The following is a 15,494-nucleotide window of genomic DNA, read 5'->3' as shown; positions in this document are numbered from 1 at the left end:
GCGCTGTTCTGCGCCCATCTCAAAAGGACATGCCTCTTTTTCGCGTGTCAACGTTCAAGACACTTCAGCAAACACCCCCAAGCGATCTCTCATTGTCTTCCTATGCCTTACCTTCTGACAGATGATCCAAATCGGTCTGGAACGAGGAACAACTCCAAGTCAATCGCGCCACCGAAAAAATAGTTCACAGCAGAAAAAAAAAAATAAAAGGGGGTACTGCTCAAAGCAGTTTAGCGCATACGAAACCTTTCACATCCGCCCCCCTTTGCCACAGCACACTCTCTCACTTGACCCCTTTGTTCCTGTTGCAAATTCAAGAATCGTCACTGCATTCGTATATTTGTATGACATTGTCGAAGTGCTACCAAGTGGTAAGACAATTTCGGCTTGCAAGCGCCGGTCAACCAGGTGGTGAAAAAAACCCCAACACATCATCGATTGGAGATTTGAACCCTCACTTTTCTATATCTCTGCAGCCGGTTTGTGCTTCTCGTCTCGCCCGCCGTGGTCCAGCACCGCCGACCCCGAGAGCTGGTCGTGCGCGCGCTCTTCGGCGCGGCAGCTCTGCCTGTTCTTGCTAGTTGAAGGACCAGGGCAGCTTTGTTTATAATGCCAACAGATTTGGCACCCTGGCTGCCCTGTTGTTGACCATTGCTCCACCACGTGAAGGTTGTATCAAAGATAATGTACTCATTGGTGTGTTGATGGTGCCATGGACGGCTGCTGGTTGTTTTTTGGGCGCAGGCAACATGGTGACGCCTCGCCACAAGATCAAGAAGGCCGACCCCGATAGCCTCGAGGAGTCCGTGGCCACGGCTCTGTACGAGCTGCAGGTCAGCTCCGAGAAGCTGAAGGCTTCCCTCCGCGAGGTGCAGATCTGCGCCGCCAAGGAGGTCGACATCGGTGAGGGCCAGCGTGCCGTCCTGGTGTTCGTGCCCGTCCCCCAGCTGCCCTTGTACAAGAAGATGATCAAGGAGCGCAGCCTGATTGACGAGCTTGAGAAGAAGTTTGCCAACAAGCAGGTCGTCATCATGGCAGAGGTATGATGGCTTTAATTTTGTTTGCGCAAATCGTGCCAGACCATCAACTTGTCACGAGTCACCCGCATTCGAACACAAACCATGCCGTGTTGACTGCCAGCATGGTATTTTTGTTTCGGCACAATGCATCAAGCACATTGTTCCGACGTGAGGGCCTTTTCTTTTTTTCCCTCATTCCTTGCTCTTCCCTGTATGCTTCGTGTGGTGCAGCGCAAGATTGTGCGAAAAGAGTCGCGCAACACCCGCCAGCTGAAGCAGCAGCGTCCCCGCAGGTATGGTTCTTTTGCTCTCAAATTTTCGTGATTTGAGTCATTGCATCGGGTGTTGGAAAACAAGTTGCTCGAGTTTTTGCGGCACTTGTTGAGTCGTTCTCACCCTTGAATTTTTTCCTACTTTAGCCGAACTCTGACGGCCGTGCATGAGGCCATCCTCGATGATCTCGTGTACCCCCACGAGATCACCGGCAAGCGCATCCGCTTCCGCCCCGATGGTTCCCGCCTGCACAAGGTGCACCTGCACAAGGACAGCAACACCTCCCAGGAGCGTCTTGATACCTTCGTCAAGGTCTACAAGACCCTGACTGGCAAGGATGTTGTCTTTGAATTCCGCAACTAAGAATTGACCGGTCGGAGCCTTGTCTCGATCTGCAAAAGATACTTTTTTTTCAGTCTTTTTCCTGTCCCCCTCTCTACCGTCTTCATCGTCAAACTTCCACTTCCAACTTGTACCATGTCTCCCATCAAGTTGGGCTCTGGGTCAGGCTTGTCATCTGAAGCAACATTCTACATGTCTTTTTCACCGTGGTGGGAATACAAACATGCGGATGGTTTTTTTTTTGGGGGGGGGGGGGGGCTTGAACAAACGGATGGTCGAGGAGCGGCGACAGCCATGTGCTAGTGTACTATCATGTGAATTATTATTGGTTGTTGCTGGTTTGAGCGTGGTGATCAGCCGCTGCTCATCTATCTAGGTCACGTCTCGTCACGTTGAACGTTGAGCGGCAGGCATCTGCTGTGTCTTATTGTATTGAGCAGGTGGTTGACTTGTTTAGGTTGGGATCGCTCTCTTTGGAGGCGCGCCGGTTGGGGATAAAGTTGCGACGGATGGTGGCAAAGGCTGCCTGCGTGGTAGGAGCCATGTCCTTGTGTTCGTCGCTAAACTGTTCCGGGTTTTTCAAAGACTAATTTGGCCAATGCACGCAAGGTTGTGAAGCGAGATGGAAGGTTTAGCCAGAGACCCAAGGCACAGGCGCACAAGCCAGGAGGGTTGTGCACATTGATGCAATGGCGTCTAGAGGGATAAAACTCAATCCGTACCTGGCAAACGGTCAGAAACTCCATAAAGTCGACACTGTCGTTGCCATCGAGGTCCATCGTAAGGAGGATAGCTGTAACTTGGCTGACGCTGAAGATGAGTCCCTCCTTGCTGAGCCACTTGTCGAGTTCTGGCGAGTTCGGGCAGAAGAGGCAGAGGTCAAGGAGGTAATCGATTGAGCAACGGGATGCATGAGTTGAAAGACGCCGACTGTGCGTCTGAGAGCTGAGGAACGAGACATGGCGTGGCAAACGTACCGGCCACGTCAATGAGACCATCCGAATTGATATCAGCCTCGGAAAAGCTCTTTTCGGCGCGTAGAACCTCGGAGAGGCGGATGTTGGGAAACGCCTCCAAAATGGCCTCGTACGTGACGGGCTCCATGCCTGCCGCCTCGGTGGTCACCTGGAAAAGTTGCACGAGGAGATTGCACAAGACATGATCAGTGAAGGTGCCCAACCCAACACGTGTGTGGCGACAGCACATCTGCTCTGAGCGCGCACGGGCCGAATGCGGCCAACACGAATGACGGCAACGGGAGAAGGCAAGGCGTACCGCAGAGGATGCGCCGGCTGCGCGAAGGCCCTCGTTGCTGGTGCGAGCACCCCCGCTAAGTTTCTTGCCGCCCTTTTTCTTCTTCTTCTTGGCATGGCCGGTGGGATGTTGTTGCGGATCTCCAAGGCTCTTGGTCAAGGCAGCATTCTCTGCCTCGAGTTGTTGAATGGTGAATTGGCTCACGCGCAGGTCACTCTCTAATTGAGCAACGCGTGACTTGAGCGCCTGCACACTGACATCGGCTTCGTCTGCCATTATGTCACCACTCTCAAGATCTAAAGGACGCGAGCAAATGCAAGGGCCCAAGATCAAGATCTTGGCACTTTGGTCTTGAGCTGGACACCAGCCTTTGCAAGCCGCGGCGGGTTCCGTTGGTGTCGAGCAACGTTCAAAACGGTGGTGGAACCTTTGACGTCAGCTCTGTTTGTTGCCCAAGCACCTGGTCACGTTGGGCAGACAACGCAGCGTCTGGACCACAAGATCGGAGTCTCGCGCCTGGTCGAGTGGATGATAATGCGTGGGAAGGGACACCCGTGCCCAACACCAGGACCGGTGGTGGTGGTGGTGGTGGTGGTGATGATGATGATGGTGCCGTGCTGTGCTCCAAACACGCGACACCAAGTGTCATCCCGGACCCAACATCAGCATGAAAGAGGACACGAGTTGACACGTTCCGGCGTCAGCGGCAAAGGCCACAAAACTTGACTTCTGATCATTCTGTGTGGCTACAACAACAGCAACCGGAGCGACGATAACTCGGCTTTCCTCTGCACAAGCTTTCCACCGTGTGTCTGCAGAACCAGCGTTTAGACCAAGCCATAACTACGATATTATTCCCGTACAATACCAACAACATCCACTTTAGCGTTGTTATCGTTATGGTTGTCAATCAACAGCTGTTCAAGCCATGGAAATACAACAGTTTTTTCCGCGGGTGCTGACAAAACAACTTTTGTGTGTGTGTGTGTGTGTGTGTGTGTGTGTGTGTGTGTGTGTGTGTGTGTGTGTGTGTGTGTGAAATTTTTCATTATTTTTTCATGGTCATTGCGCTGTTGTTGTTCACCCGCTCCGCTCGACGTCCTGTGACTGGGCTGGTCTTGGCAAGGCACCAGGAAGGATCGCAGCATTAGGACCAGTGTCGTTGATTTGGGTAGCTGGGATGGCGGACCTTCCGGTTCCTACCACGGCTCTGCAACGCCTGCAGCTTGAGCGATCCCGTTACTCTTTTGCCGCAGCCGGTATGCCACCTAGGCCCGATATCCGAAATCCGTGACAGGGCCCTGAGCACCTCTCATTTGTAGCTCATGCGCCGCTTTCATCTCCTGCCCCCTCGTCCTCGCAACGTAGACCCTCCGCCTAGCTTTGTGCAACGCTACACCTCGGCTGACGTGCTATCGCGTACGATCGACATTTTCCATCGCCTCCGCAAGCGCAACGCAGCGCGTCGCCCCCATTTCTGCGTCCTGCTAACCTTCATTTGCTGCTTGTCCCCCGTTTGATCTGCACTCAGATCGACTCTACGCTCAAGGTCTTGCTTCTGACGTGGGCCCAGGCTCTCACAGCTCGCTGGTGAGCCCACCGCCATGCAGGCCCCGCTGCTGCCGCTCTTTGCCTCTGCCTCATCGTCTCTTGTCCCGTTGTCGTCGGGCGGCAGGGCATGTCTCGCCGCGTGGAGTTGCCACCCTACAACCCGCTCAATGATCCGGCCTTGGCTAATTACTTTGCCCGTAAATTCGAGTGGAACAGCACTCGCTCCGTCGGGGCGGGCTCTGGTAGTCGGCGCAGCGCAAGTGCTTCACTCACTCGTACCCGACAGCCTGTGCGCGGTGCCTCGGCCCATGGCCACACCAAGTCCCGCACCAAATCCAGCCACCGCAAAGGCCACGCCTCACTCGAAATCTTCACCTCCAAGCGCTCCAACCCCGTCAGCAAAAGTGAAAAGTATATCACTGTTGTTGGCACCAAGGGTCGCTCGGATGCCATTCAACTCGCCGCCCCAGGCGTTCATTTTCGAGCCGGCAACAAAGACGTCTTTCAAGTCAACTTGACTGGGATCGGCAAGCCCACCAAGGTAAGCCATCCGGCATCCGCACTTGTCATATCTCTGCCGTCCGCTTCCCTCACCGTTGCGTCTGGGCGTATGTCTCCTTGTGTCTCCGCCAAGGTGATTTTGGAGAACACGGGAACCAAGCGTACCGATGGCTGGTGTGTCAGCAAGGTCGTCCTTGTCAAGAAAACTGACAAGGGCACCCGCCGCTATCGCTTTTCCGGCCCCGTCTGGCTCAGGTATGCGCGCGCGCCTAGGCTGGCCCCTGCCACTGCCTACTTTTGTTGCATGTTGTTGGGTGTGTCATGTCCAGCTGACTATCACGGCCTGTTCACCCCAGCAAACACCACGATGAAATGAAGCTCAAGCGTGTTTTGCACATTGATGACGAAGACATTGGCTCAGGCAATGGTCAGCACGCCTGTCATGTCTACCTTGGTTCTCACCCTTCCACCAGCACCACTTGAACCACTCACCCTCCTTTGTCTGCCCTGCCAAACCGCTACAACCTTGACATAGGATACCGCATCGATTGCTACACTGGCGATGTGGCCAACGCCGGCACTGATGCAGTCGCCACCATTCAGCTCTTTGGGAGCAAGGGGCAATCACCCATGGTGGAGCTTCGCCGCTCTGACGGCCAAGCATTTCAACGCGCGCGCGTCGCCACTTTCACTCTGGACGTAAGGCTTGGTCTCTTCCCGTCTTCTCAACACTTGTGTACACCTACGCCATCTCCCCGTCTTCACCTGGCCCCAGACAAAGGCGTCATGCCTCATTCCCTCCACATGTGTTGCAGGACCTTGCCAATCTGGGCAAGCTAAAAAAGCTTGTCATCAGCCACAATGGCCACGGCATGGCCAGCGGCTGGTTTTTGGACAAGGTATCAATGCTCGCCCCTACCGCCTAGCTTATTCTGTTGGGGCGTGCAGCAGTTTGCACCTGCCATGGTGCAGATCGGGTCAAGTCGAACACGTCACAAAGCTTGGTTTGACTTTGCCCGGACACCCTTGTGTTTCAGATCATCGTGACATCTCTCTCCAGCAACAAAGCGACTGTTTTCCCCTGCGACGCTTGGCTGGACCGCAAAAATGGCCGCTCCAAGTACGTAATCGAGGGGTTGACAAAAATTACGACGAGACAGCCTAGAAGAACATGGGCTTTTCTGTGTCCTTGGCAACTTGAACCTTCTTCTCCTTCTCATCTTCATTCGCTCTGCCCGGCATGCATAACTGTTGTCCAGGGAGCTTGTGGCCCGTACTGCAGCAGCTGGCGCTGAAGGCATGACCACCTTCACCATTCGCGTCATGACTGGTGACCGCCGTGGTGCTGGCACGGTGCGTTGTCCTCTGGTCAATTTTGAGTATGAGCTCAGATACCATCTTGAACTGTGCTGCATACTCAAGCCCTCTAACTCTATTGGCCTCGTTTGCAGGACGCGAATGTTCAATGCACTCTTTTCGGCGAAGATGGCGAAAGTGGTGCGTATTTCTTTTAATTTTTTTCTCGCCCCCAATCATCTCGACTTTGACAGCCCTTGATGCCATTCCATGGGTTTTGTTCATTCTGACTCTGCTTTGCCTCGCATTCAATTCGTCACTCTGATCGTCCATGTGGAATTTGTATGGTAACGTGTGCTAGGCCCGCATACCTTGAACACATCACGCAATGACTTCCGTCGCGGCCACACGGACGTCTTTGCCGTTTCTTCACGCAAGATTGGCACCCTCAAGCGCCTGCGCATTTGGCACGACAACGGCGGAGCCGGCCCGGGTAAGTGGTCCCCAGCTGACATACTCGTGTCCATGACCAACTCATCATGCGCGCATGTCTACACAGCTTGGTTTCTGGATGCTGTGGAGGTGGTGGATGAGGCTTCGGGCCAAACCTACCGCTTTGAATGCAACCGCTGGTTGGCCAAGGACGAGGACGACGGCCAAATCTCGCGTGAGCTGACCTGCAATGGCGACTCGAGCTGGGGCCTCAAATCCTACAAACTCACAATTTTTACAGGGGACAAGCGCAATGCCGGCACTAGCGCAAACGTCTTTTGCAAGCTCGTGGGTGAAAGGGGGGCTTCTGACAACGTAATCCTTGAAAACTCGAGCAAAAACTTTCAGCGTGATCGCACCGACATCTTTACTGTGGAGGCTTCGGATTTGGGCTCACTTCGCCACATTGTGCTTGGCCATGATAACCATGGCATGGTGAGTCATTACCTTTCCCTCAAACACACATACACACCGCACTGTCGATGATGCATCACCTAATTCACGTTGTGTCTGCTTCGCGCTCTTCCTTGGCGCGCAGGGTGCCGGTTGGTACGTCGAACGCTTCTCCTTGGAAGTGCCCAGTGAAGGCAAGCTGTACAACGTCGACGTCAAGCAATGGTGCGTAGTGCATGCCATACCCAGCTGTGCTAGTGTGAATTGACAGCGCCACGAACCTCTCCTGCACGCACTGATTCTTGCGCGTGCTTCAGGTTTGCTACCGACATGTCCGATGGTGCAATTGAGCGTACCTTTCGACTGGACAACGCAGAAACACTGGATATTGCCCAGCGCCTCGACTGGAAGTGCACGATCTACACGAGCGACGTGGCCAATGCGGGCACAGACGCCAACGTGTTCATGCAGGTCGGCCCGTGACGCTCACGTTTGCAGGCCTTGCTGTTCAATGGGCTTGGCGCCTCGCGTACTCAACGTGCTTGACGTGTCAGGTCTATGGCAAGAAGGGCAAGACTGATGTTGTGCCTCTGAAGAACAAATCAGACACTTTTGAGCGCGGTACGCTGCCCGTTCCTTCACGGGTTTTCTGTGTTGCTCTTCTTTTTTCCTCTTCCTTTTTTTGTCTTTTGGCTGCCGCAAGCTTGTCCGATTCATCATTTATGCTGCCCTGTTCCTTTGTATGTGCGCGTGTTGGTCGATGACGTGCGTAGGTCAAACGGACGAGCTGCGTGTTCAACTAATCAATGTCGGGTCGCTGCGCAAGCTGCGCGTGTGGCATGACAACAAAGGCATGGCTTCTGGTTGGCACCTTGATCGCATCGTCCTCTCACGCGACGGCGAAGAGTACGTTGTATGCCGATGCATGATGCATACACGGCGTTCTCCTGTTGCTCCTTGTTCTCCTTTGCGCCATTTTCAAACCTTTGTGATCCCCTTCTCGGTTCTCATGACTTGGCATGGATGGGTGCTCCGTAGATACATTTTCCCGTGTGCGGAATGGTTGGCTGTGAGCGAAGGTGACAAGGAAATTGTCCGCGAGCTACCAGCCACGGGACCCAACGTCAAGAAGCCGCTGCAACTTGTCGAGTACACTGTCCGAGTTGCAACAGGCCATGCTCGCTTCGCCGGCACCAACGCCGACGTGTTTGTCATGCTCACTGGCGAATTGGGAGACAGCGGCAAGCGTGCTTTGTTGCGCTCGCAAACAAACCGGTGCGCCTGGCGCATCATGTATATTGAGCATTGGCGGTGCTATCTTGATGTTCTCGTTGGCTGAGCTCATTTCCCTTTGGTTTTCTGTCTTGATCTTCCCCTCCTGAATTTTTAGCAACAAGTTTGAACGAGGCAAAGAGGATGTCTTTACGGTTGCTGCCGTAGATCTAGGCAAACTTACTTCAGTAACTGTGGGCCACAACAATGCTGGCACGAGCGCTGGGTGGTTTCTTGACAAGATTGTCGTGCTTGATCCTCGACGTGGTAGGTTTTGCCTGGCACTATTGCTTTGTTGGTCTGCGTTGTCGTGTTGGTCTATCGAAAGTGCGCCAGAATTCATTTTTTGCCTCGTTTGCCTGCTTTTAGGCGAAGAAGAGGAATTTCCGTGCCATCGCTGGCTCGCCGTGGATGCCGATGACGGACAGATTGAGCGGGAGTTGGTTCCCAAGATGGCCGAGCATCAGGCGGCCGCCACCACCACCTACATCGTCAAGATCAAGACCGGCGACGTGCGCCACGCTGGCACGGACGCAAATGTGAGTTTGAGACATGCGCGTAAATGGCACCCGAATAGAGGCCCTCGAGCTACGTTGCTGCTCAAAGATTTCATGCACTGATATCATGCTCGGATGGGGAACGCATCCATCCTTCAGGTTTTTGTGCAGCTCTTCGGCAAGACCGGAGAATCAACGCAACTGAAGCTGCGCAACTCGGAAACATACAGCGACGCTTTCGAACGTAACAAAATGGACATCTTCAAGTTTGAGTTGTTGGACCTCGGAGATTTGTCTCGCATCCTTGTTGGCCATGACAACAAGGGCATGGGTGCAGCCTGGTTTCTTGACTACGTTGAAGTGGAGGTGCCTTCCATTCGCACGCGATGGAAGTTTCCCTGCTCACGCTGGTTCTCCAAGTCGCAAGACGATGGCCTCACCGAGCGTGAGATCTATGCGGAGAAAGAGGCTGGCGAGCCTATGGAAGAAGATGTATCAGCCCCATATCTCTTTCGCTTCTACACCAGTGACGTGGCTTTTGCCGGCACCGATGCCAACGTACGCAGCCGCCCAGGCTCTTGGCCCGCGACGCAACCCGCATCTTCATGCCTTGAGGCACTCACCACACATGCTCCCTCGCCCAGGTGTCCGTCGTACTCTATGGTGATGAAGGCAAGACGGAGGAGCTGGTTGTCAACAATCAAAGCGACAACTTTGAGCGGGGCAAAGCGGTGCGGCGTTGACGTCTTTCCATCAATCATCCCCTTTTCACATTGGCCTGTGAGGCCTGTTGCCACTCATACAAGTGTGTGACTTTTAGGATGACTTTAAGCTGGCCTGTAAGCCCGTGGGACGACCCAGCAAGATTCGCCTGTCTGCTCATGGTGGTGGTATGAGCGCCGATTGGCACCTAGAAAAGGTATGCACCATTTTCTTTTTTTTTTTTTTTTTTTTTTTTTTTTTTTTTTTTTTTTTTTTTTTTTTTTTTTTTGCTTTTTTCTTTTTTTCTTGTTCTTCTTGTTCTTCTTGATCTTCTTGTTCTTTTGATTTTTTTTTTCCTATTTTCTATGTGCCATTGCGGTATCGGTTGATTGATCGGGGTTCTCTGGACTTTTTAGATTGAGGTTCATGAGCTGGGCCAAGCGCGCATCTACACATTCGAGCACAATGATTGGTTGCGCAAAGGCACCAAAGCCAAGCCTTTTATGGTTGAGTTGCCCCTGCGCCGGATTGAAACGGTGGACGATAATGGCCGCGAAGTGGTCGAGGAATTGGCACTTGACGCCAACAAGCGCACGTACCGCGTCAAGGTTCACACCGGGGACCAAAAAGGCGCTGGCACAGATGCCAATGGTGAGTGCACGGCTTGAGTTGCATGCTGTACTCCCTAGGCGCGGCAACGTCTGTTGCTGTGGCCATGACTGTGGTTGTATGTTTAGCACAGTTTTCTTTCCTTGGTCGTCATCCAGTGCCTTGTGCTCACGATGTTTCATGCCGATAGTGTATGTCAACCTTCACGGCAGCCTCGGAGACTCGGGTGATCGCCACCTCAAGAACAGCTTGACGCACACGTGCGCACCTCGTGGGCCTGCCCTTGCTACTCTGTCGCTCATGACAGCCACCTCATGTCGTAAACTTTGCCTGATCGCCTTGATTCACAGCAACAAGTTTCAGCGCAAGACCGTTGATGAGTTTGACATTGATGCCGTCACACTTGGCGACATCAACAAGGTCAAGGTTTGGCACGACAATGCGGTATGTTTTCATCGACACGCCTTCACGGTTGTGGTCAGCTGTTGGCAAATCTTCTCATGCTGTACGATAAAATTGTGTAGGGTTTGGGTGCAGCCTGGTACCTTGAAAAAATCGAGGTGGTGGATACGGCAGACGACAAGACCTACATTTTCCCTTGCGCACAATGGTTTGCCAAGAGCATGGGCGATGGTCAAATTGCGCGCGAACTCGGCGTCTTGGAGGAGCAGGTACGGATCCGACTTGTTTACGAACAATACGATTTGAGGCTTGCGGCGGCGTGTGCTGGCTGATTGCTCACGAACACTTTGCGCCCGTCTTGTTTTGGTTTCCCCCTCCTCCTCTGGGCCTTGAATCGCGTGACTGGATGACAGAAGCCCGCCGACTTTCAGACCAAGAACGTTGGCTTTAAGTATCGCATCAGCGTCCACACATCCGATGTCAAGCATGCTGGCACCGATGCCAACGTTGACATTGTGCTGTACGGCGAGAAGGGCGATACGGGCAAGATCCGGCTCGCCAAAAGCGAGACGCACCGGGACATGTGGTAGGCAACTTCTTTCAAACCCGCTCTGATGCGGACTGTCTGGTTCTGTTGCCACGTTCACGCGGACCTGCGCTGTTGCCTCTTGTGTTAGGGAGCGTGGAAATTGTGATGTTTTTACTGTCTCCGCCATAGAGCTGGGCGACCTGAAGCGCGTAGATATCATGCACGACGGCAAAGGCGTGGGCAGCGGCTGGCACTTGAACAAAGTCGTCGTTGATGCCCCACAAGCTGGCAAAACATGGACATTCATGTGCGACGCTTGGCTTGACAAAGCCACAGATGACGGCACTATGGCCAAGACCCTATACGCGTCGGCTGATGCTATCGAGGAGTACAGCGCCCATGTGCCTTACGAAATCATCATCAAAACATCGGACGTGCGCAATGCAGGCACGGATGCCAACGTCTTCATTGACCTCTATGGGCGGGATCAAGAGGAGCGTGACTTGACAGCACACCACGAGTTCAAGGACGCCGTCAAGGCGCATTTTGAACGCAACCTGGAAGATCGCTTCAACGTGGAACTGCCCGATGTGGGCTCTATTTACAAGATCCGCCTGGGCCACGATGGCAAGGGCATGTCCTCGTCATGGCACGTGGCCAGCGTGGTCGTGATCAATCAGCGTACGCACGAGCGCTTCGAGTTTCCCTGCGATGCTTGGCTCAGCAAAGACAAGGACGATAAGAAGCTGGTGCGCGAATTTGCTGTTGGAGAGGTCAAAGCCTTGGAGGGCGACAAAGTTGTGCGTCGCGAGAGTATCCTCTCCCTGCAAGAAGCCATTTATAAGATTCATGTATTCACCGGGGATATCAAGCATGCTGGCACAGACGCCAACATCTATGTGCAGATCTTTGGTGATACGGGTGACTCGGGCGAGATCAAGCTGGAAAAATCGGAAACCTATCGCGACAAGTTTGAACGCGGACATGAGGACATCTTCACCCACCGCTGTCTGGACCTTGGCCCCTTGCGTAAGATCAAGGTTCGCAGTGATGGCAAGGGCTTGATGGGAGGCGACTGGTACCTGGATCGCGTTGAGGTGCATCAGGAGAATGACCTCAGTGAGCCACCAGTGCGCTTCGTGTGTCAAGACTGGTTCAAGCGCGGAAAGCAGGAGGGTGACACGTTGGAGCGTGAAATTACTGCCCAAGTGGATGCAGCTGTGGCCATGAAGGAAGCCACGGCGCTGGAGGACGAGGCCGCACGCTTACAGCGCAAGGCTACCACACTTTCCCGCAAGTCAACCAAGGGCAGCCCCCTCCGAAAGGGCACCGGCACCACGGAAACCAATGCGGAACTGGAAGAGGCCCAGCGCCAAGCCAATATTGCCCGCCGCAAAGCGGACGAAGCCAAGGAGCGTGCGGGCCTGGCGGGCGCGGATGACACGCAACTTGAATACAAGGTCACGGTGTACACGGGCACGGATACTCAGGCGGGCACAACGGCCAACGTTTGGTTGCAGCTCTTTGGCGAGAAAGATGCGCCATTGACGCCAGCGCCGCCGAGCCCGAGCAAGCTGAGCCGTAGCGGCTCGCTGTTTGGACGCCGCCGCCGCGCAAGCTCAGACGCTCAGTCTGTGAGCAGCAGCCTCAGCGCTGGTGCCTCAGGCCCGCGTGAGACAAGTACTGGCCGTCTGCAACTCAACAACGCCCCTGCAGATCTGCAGAGTGGTGCCAAGACCACGTTCACAGTCACTGGCCTTGACGTGGGCGAGCTGGTTGGCCTAGAGATTGGTCACGATGACGAGCGCGACAAGTGGTATCTGGAGCAAGTAGTTGTCGAAGTACCCAAGTCTGCGACGCATGCAGCGCGCAGATACGAGTTCAAGGCCGGAGTCTGGCTGGCTGCTCGAGCGGACGGTTCCACCAGTGGCTCCGCCAAGGGCAAGAGCAAAGCAAGTGTACGCTTGCAACCTTCGGAGATCCATGCAGGCAGCGAGCGCATCCTCGAGTACACGCTCAAGGTGTACACCGCCAGTGCAGATGGGGCTGGGTGCACGGCAGTTCCCCAAGTGCAGCTGTTTGGTGACAAACACACGACTGAGGCCCTGCCCCTGCGGGCCGGTGGTGACATCTTGCCGGCCAGCGTTGTGGAAACGCAGCATCGCGTCCCGGACCTGGGAGCGCTGCTCAAGGTACGGCTAATGGTGCCGCGTGGCAGCAGTTGGACGGTTGAGAAGGTTGAATTTGGCCGAGCAGGTCAGACGCCAATTACGTTTGTTGGATCTGACGGATCAGCGGTCACGCTGGGCGCCGAGCGCCTGAGCTTTGACTTCTTGCCGGCAGCCGCCCCTGCGTCGTCGGGCGGTAAGGGGAAGCGCCGTGGTAGCACAACAAGCTCCGTGGCTGTCGCGCAGCAAACCTCCTACCGGGTCTACGTGACGACAGCTGATGAGCGCGGGACAGGAACAGATGCCAACGTGAGCATCATCTTGTACGGCGCCATGGGCGACTCGGGCGAGCACAGCCTGACCAAGAGTGAAACCTTCGACGACCCCTTTGAACGAGGCAACACCGATGTATTCACTCTCGAGGTTCCGGACCTGGGCGAGCTGCAGCGAGCGCGGATCTGGCATGATGGCAAGGGCATGTTCAGCAGCTGGAAGCTGGACAAGATAGTGGTAGTGGTTGAGGCCACACAGAGTCGCTACGAGCTGCCCTGCGGCCAGTGGTTGAGCAAGAACAAGGGCGACAAGCAACTGACGCGAGACTTGGCGGTGGCCAGCAAGCGCGTCAACGCGCTCACGGGCACATACAAGCTCGAAGTAGCCACCGATAGCCGGGCTGGCGGCGGCTGTAAAGGGCCTGTTCGAATCATGCTGTTGGATGCGGAAAAGAATCAGTTGCCCCTAACTTTGGAGCCACCAGGCGGTGAGTTTGCTCCAGGCAGTGTCGAACATCTGGTCTTTGACAACGTCATGCTGCTCGGCCCTTTGACCGAGTTGCGTATTCGCCGCAAGCCAAGTGGTGCCTCGAGCCGCCGGGGTGCCGAGGATGACGATGAGGATGACAACGAGGCTAGTGGAGCAAGCTCGCAATCTGGCAGTGCCGTGTCACCATGGCATTTGGAGCACATCATCGTCAAGCATTTGCAAAGCGGCCAGAGCTTCGTTTTCAAGGGACCAAGCAAAGGCCTGTCACGAAGCCGTGCCAAGCTATCGGTGCACACCGAGGCGACGACGGAGGAAGCGGTGGCTCAGGCTACCAAGGCCTCCGTAGCTCAGTACGAGGTGGCCGTGACGACGGGTACTGAGCGCGGTGCAGGCACGGATAGCAGTACGTTTTGCAAACCCACCCATGCCGCAGCAGGCGGCGTTGTTGACAGCGTTGAGTCATTAGTCGTGGTCAATTATTCTCACTTTGTGGGCCTGGGCTTGTAGATGTGTTTGTGACGCTCTTTGGGAAGAACGGCGACAGTGGGGAGCGTGCACTCGCCAAGTCGAAAACATTTCGCAACATGTTTGAATCGGGCAACACGGATGTTTTTGACGTATGTCTGGCTCGAATGCGAGCGCTCAGAACGAAGGGGCAGCGGTCTCAAGCATTAGCAGCTGAATCCTTGTGTGGTGGTGACTGTGATACTGGCAATGGAACTCACCTTCTGGTTGTTCGGTGTGTTCTTCTTACCCACAGGTTGAATGCCAGGACTTGGGTGAATTGACCAAGATTGAGGTGAAGGTGAGTCAGGACTTCCACTTATCTGCGCTCTTGGCTTGCCCGACTCCCACAACAGCTCACGCAGCCCCCCCCCCCTTTTTTTTTGTGCTTCCAGAGTGATCTCAAGGGTTTTGGCGCTGCTTGGCAGTTGGACAAGATCAAGGTGACACGGACAGGCAGCCAAAACAGCTGGCAGTTCAAGTGTGACCAGTGGTTTGACAAGAAGCAAGGGGCCGAGCACACATTTTCTGTGGCGTCTTGATCTTGATTGTATTTAGTGTAGCTGGGTCGTGTAGAGTGCCATCCAATGCCTCATGGATGCGTGTAGGGCATGATTGTGCGCAATAATGCCGCGTGCACATGGCCGTGACTAGTGCTTGGTCAACTGTGCGGGCCGTGCCGTTCATGTACATATGATTATGACATAATTATGCTAGCAATATGTGCACTGCTGCTTCAACGTGTGCGTTTGATTTTCAATCAATTGAGAACAAACGAAAATTGCTTGAAGAGGCAAGAAAAGACGACTGCGTTTGGAAGGTGCAGATTGGCGAGGCGGGAGACGCATGGGTGTTGCTGCAACCGCAAAGCAGGTGCTTGGCTAAGTAAGGCGCAGCCTTAACAACCCAATGCCGCGGAGGGCGCTCT

The 15,494-nt window shown here is 54.5% G+C and overlaps 3 protein-coding genes across 3 annotated transcripts; 2 read left to right on the top strand and 1 right to left on the bottom strand.

Annotated features, from left to right (window-relative positions):
- Nucleotides 1-749: 749 nt before the first annotated feature.
- Nucleotides 750-1,695, top strand: MONBRDRAFT_35710 (uncharacterized protein; the record flags this gene model as incomplete). Its single annotated transcript, XM_001742823.1, has 3 exons — nt 750-1,040; nt 1,251-1,312; nt 1,439-1,695. 3 exons carry the CDS (start codon nt 750-752, stop codon nt 1,653-1,655), a joined length of 570 nt encoding a protein of 189 aa, XP_001742875.1. The 3' UTR covers nt 1,656-1,695.
- Nucleotides 1,696-2,058: 363 nt separating this feature from the next.
- Nucleotides 2,059-3,577, bottom strand: MONBRDRAFT_35709 (uncharacterized protein; the record flags this gene model as incomplete). Its single annotated transcript, XM_001742375.1, has 4 exons — nt 2,910-3,577; nt 2,612-2,759; nt 2,357-2,484; nt 2,059-2,220 (listed from the first exon to the last, which is right to left on the bottom strand). Exons 1-4 carry the CDS (start codon nt 3,162-3,164, stop codon nt 2,059-2,061), a joined length of 693 nt encoding a protein of 230 aa, XP_001742427.1. The 5' UTR covers nt 3,165-3,577.
- A 491-nt stretch (nt 3,578-4,068) lies between these two features.
- MONBRDRAFT_31037 (uncharacterized protein) lies at nt 4,069-15,343 on the top strand (the record flags this gene model as incomplete). The annotated part of the gene is made up of 32 exons (XM_001742822.1): nt 4,069-4,147; nt 4,257-4,307; nt 4,420-4,478; nt 4,564-4,980; nt 5,074-5,195; nt 5,297-5,367; nt 5,476-5,639; nt 5,756-5,839; nt 5,978-6,060; nt 6,200-6,293; nt 6,392-6,437; nt 6,598-6,729; nt 6,796-7,163; nt 7,267-7,346; nt 7,439-7,592; nt 7,676-7,742; nt 7,895-8,027; nt 8,160-8,396; nt 8,512-8,660; nt 8,763-8,932; nt 9,050-9,448; nt 9,535-9,621; nt 9,711-9,809; nt 10,009-10,243; nt 10,392-10,461; nt 10,552-10,645; nt 10,726-10,872; nt 11,017-11,189; nt 11,281-14,465; nt 14,570-14,679; nt 14,823-14,867; nt 14,962-15,343. 32 exons carry the CDS (start codon nt 4,069-4,071, stop codon nt 15,106-15,108), a joined length of 7,551 nt encoding a protein of 2,516 aa, XP_001742874.1. The 3' UTR covers nt 15,109-15,343.
- Between the last annotated feature and the right edge of the window lie 151 nt (nt 15,344-15,494).

This window comes from Monosiga brevicollis, genomic scaffold (genome assembly GCF_000002865.3).
Source record: "Monosiga brevicollis MX1 MONBRscaffold_2 genomic scaffold, whole genome shotgun sequence".
NCBI lineage: Eukaryota > Choanoflagellata > Craspedida > Salpingoecidae > Monosiga > Monosiga brevicollis.
This window is presented reverse-complemented; position numbering and strand designations above follow the sequence as displayed.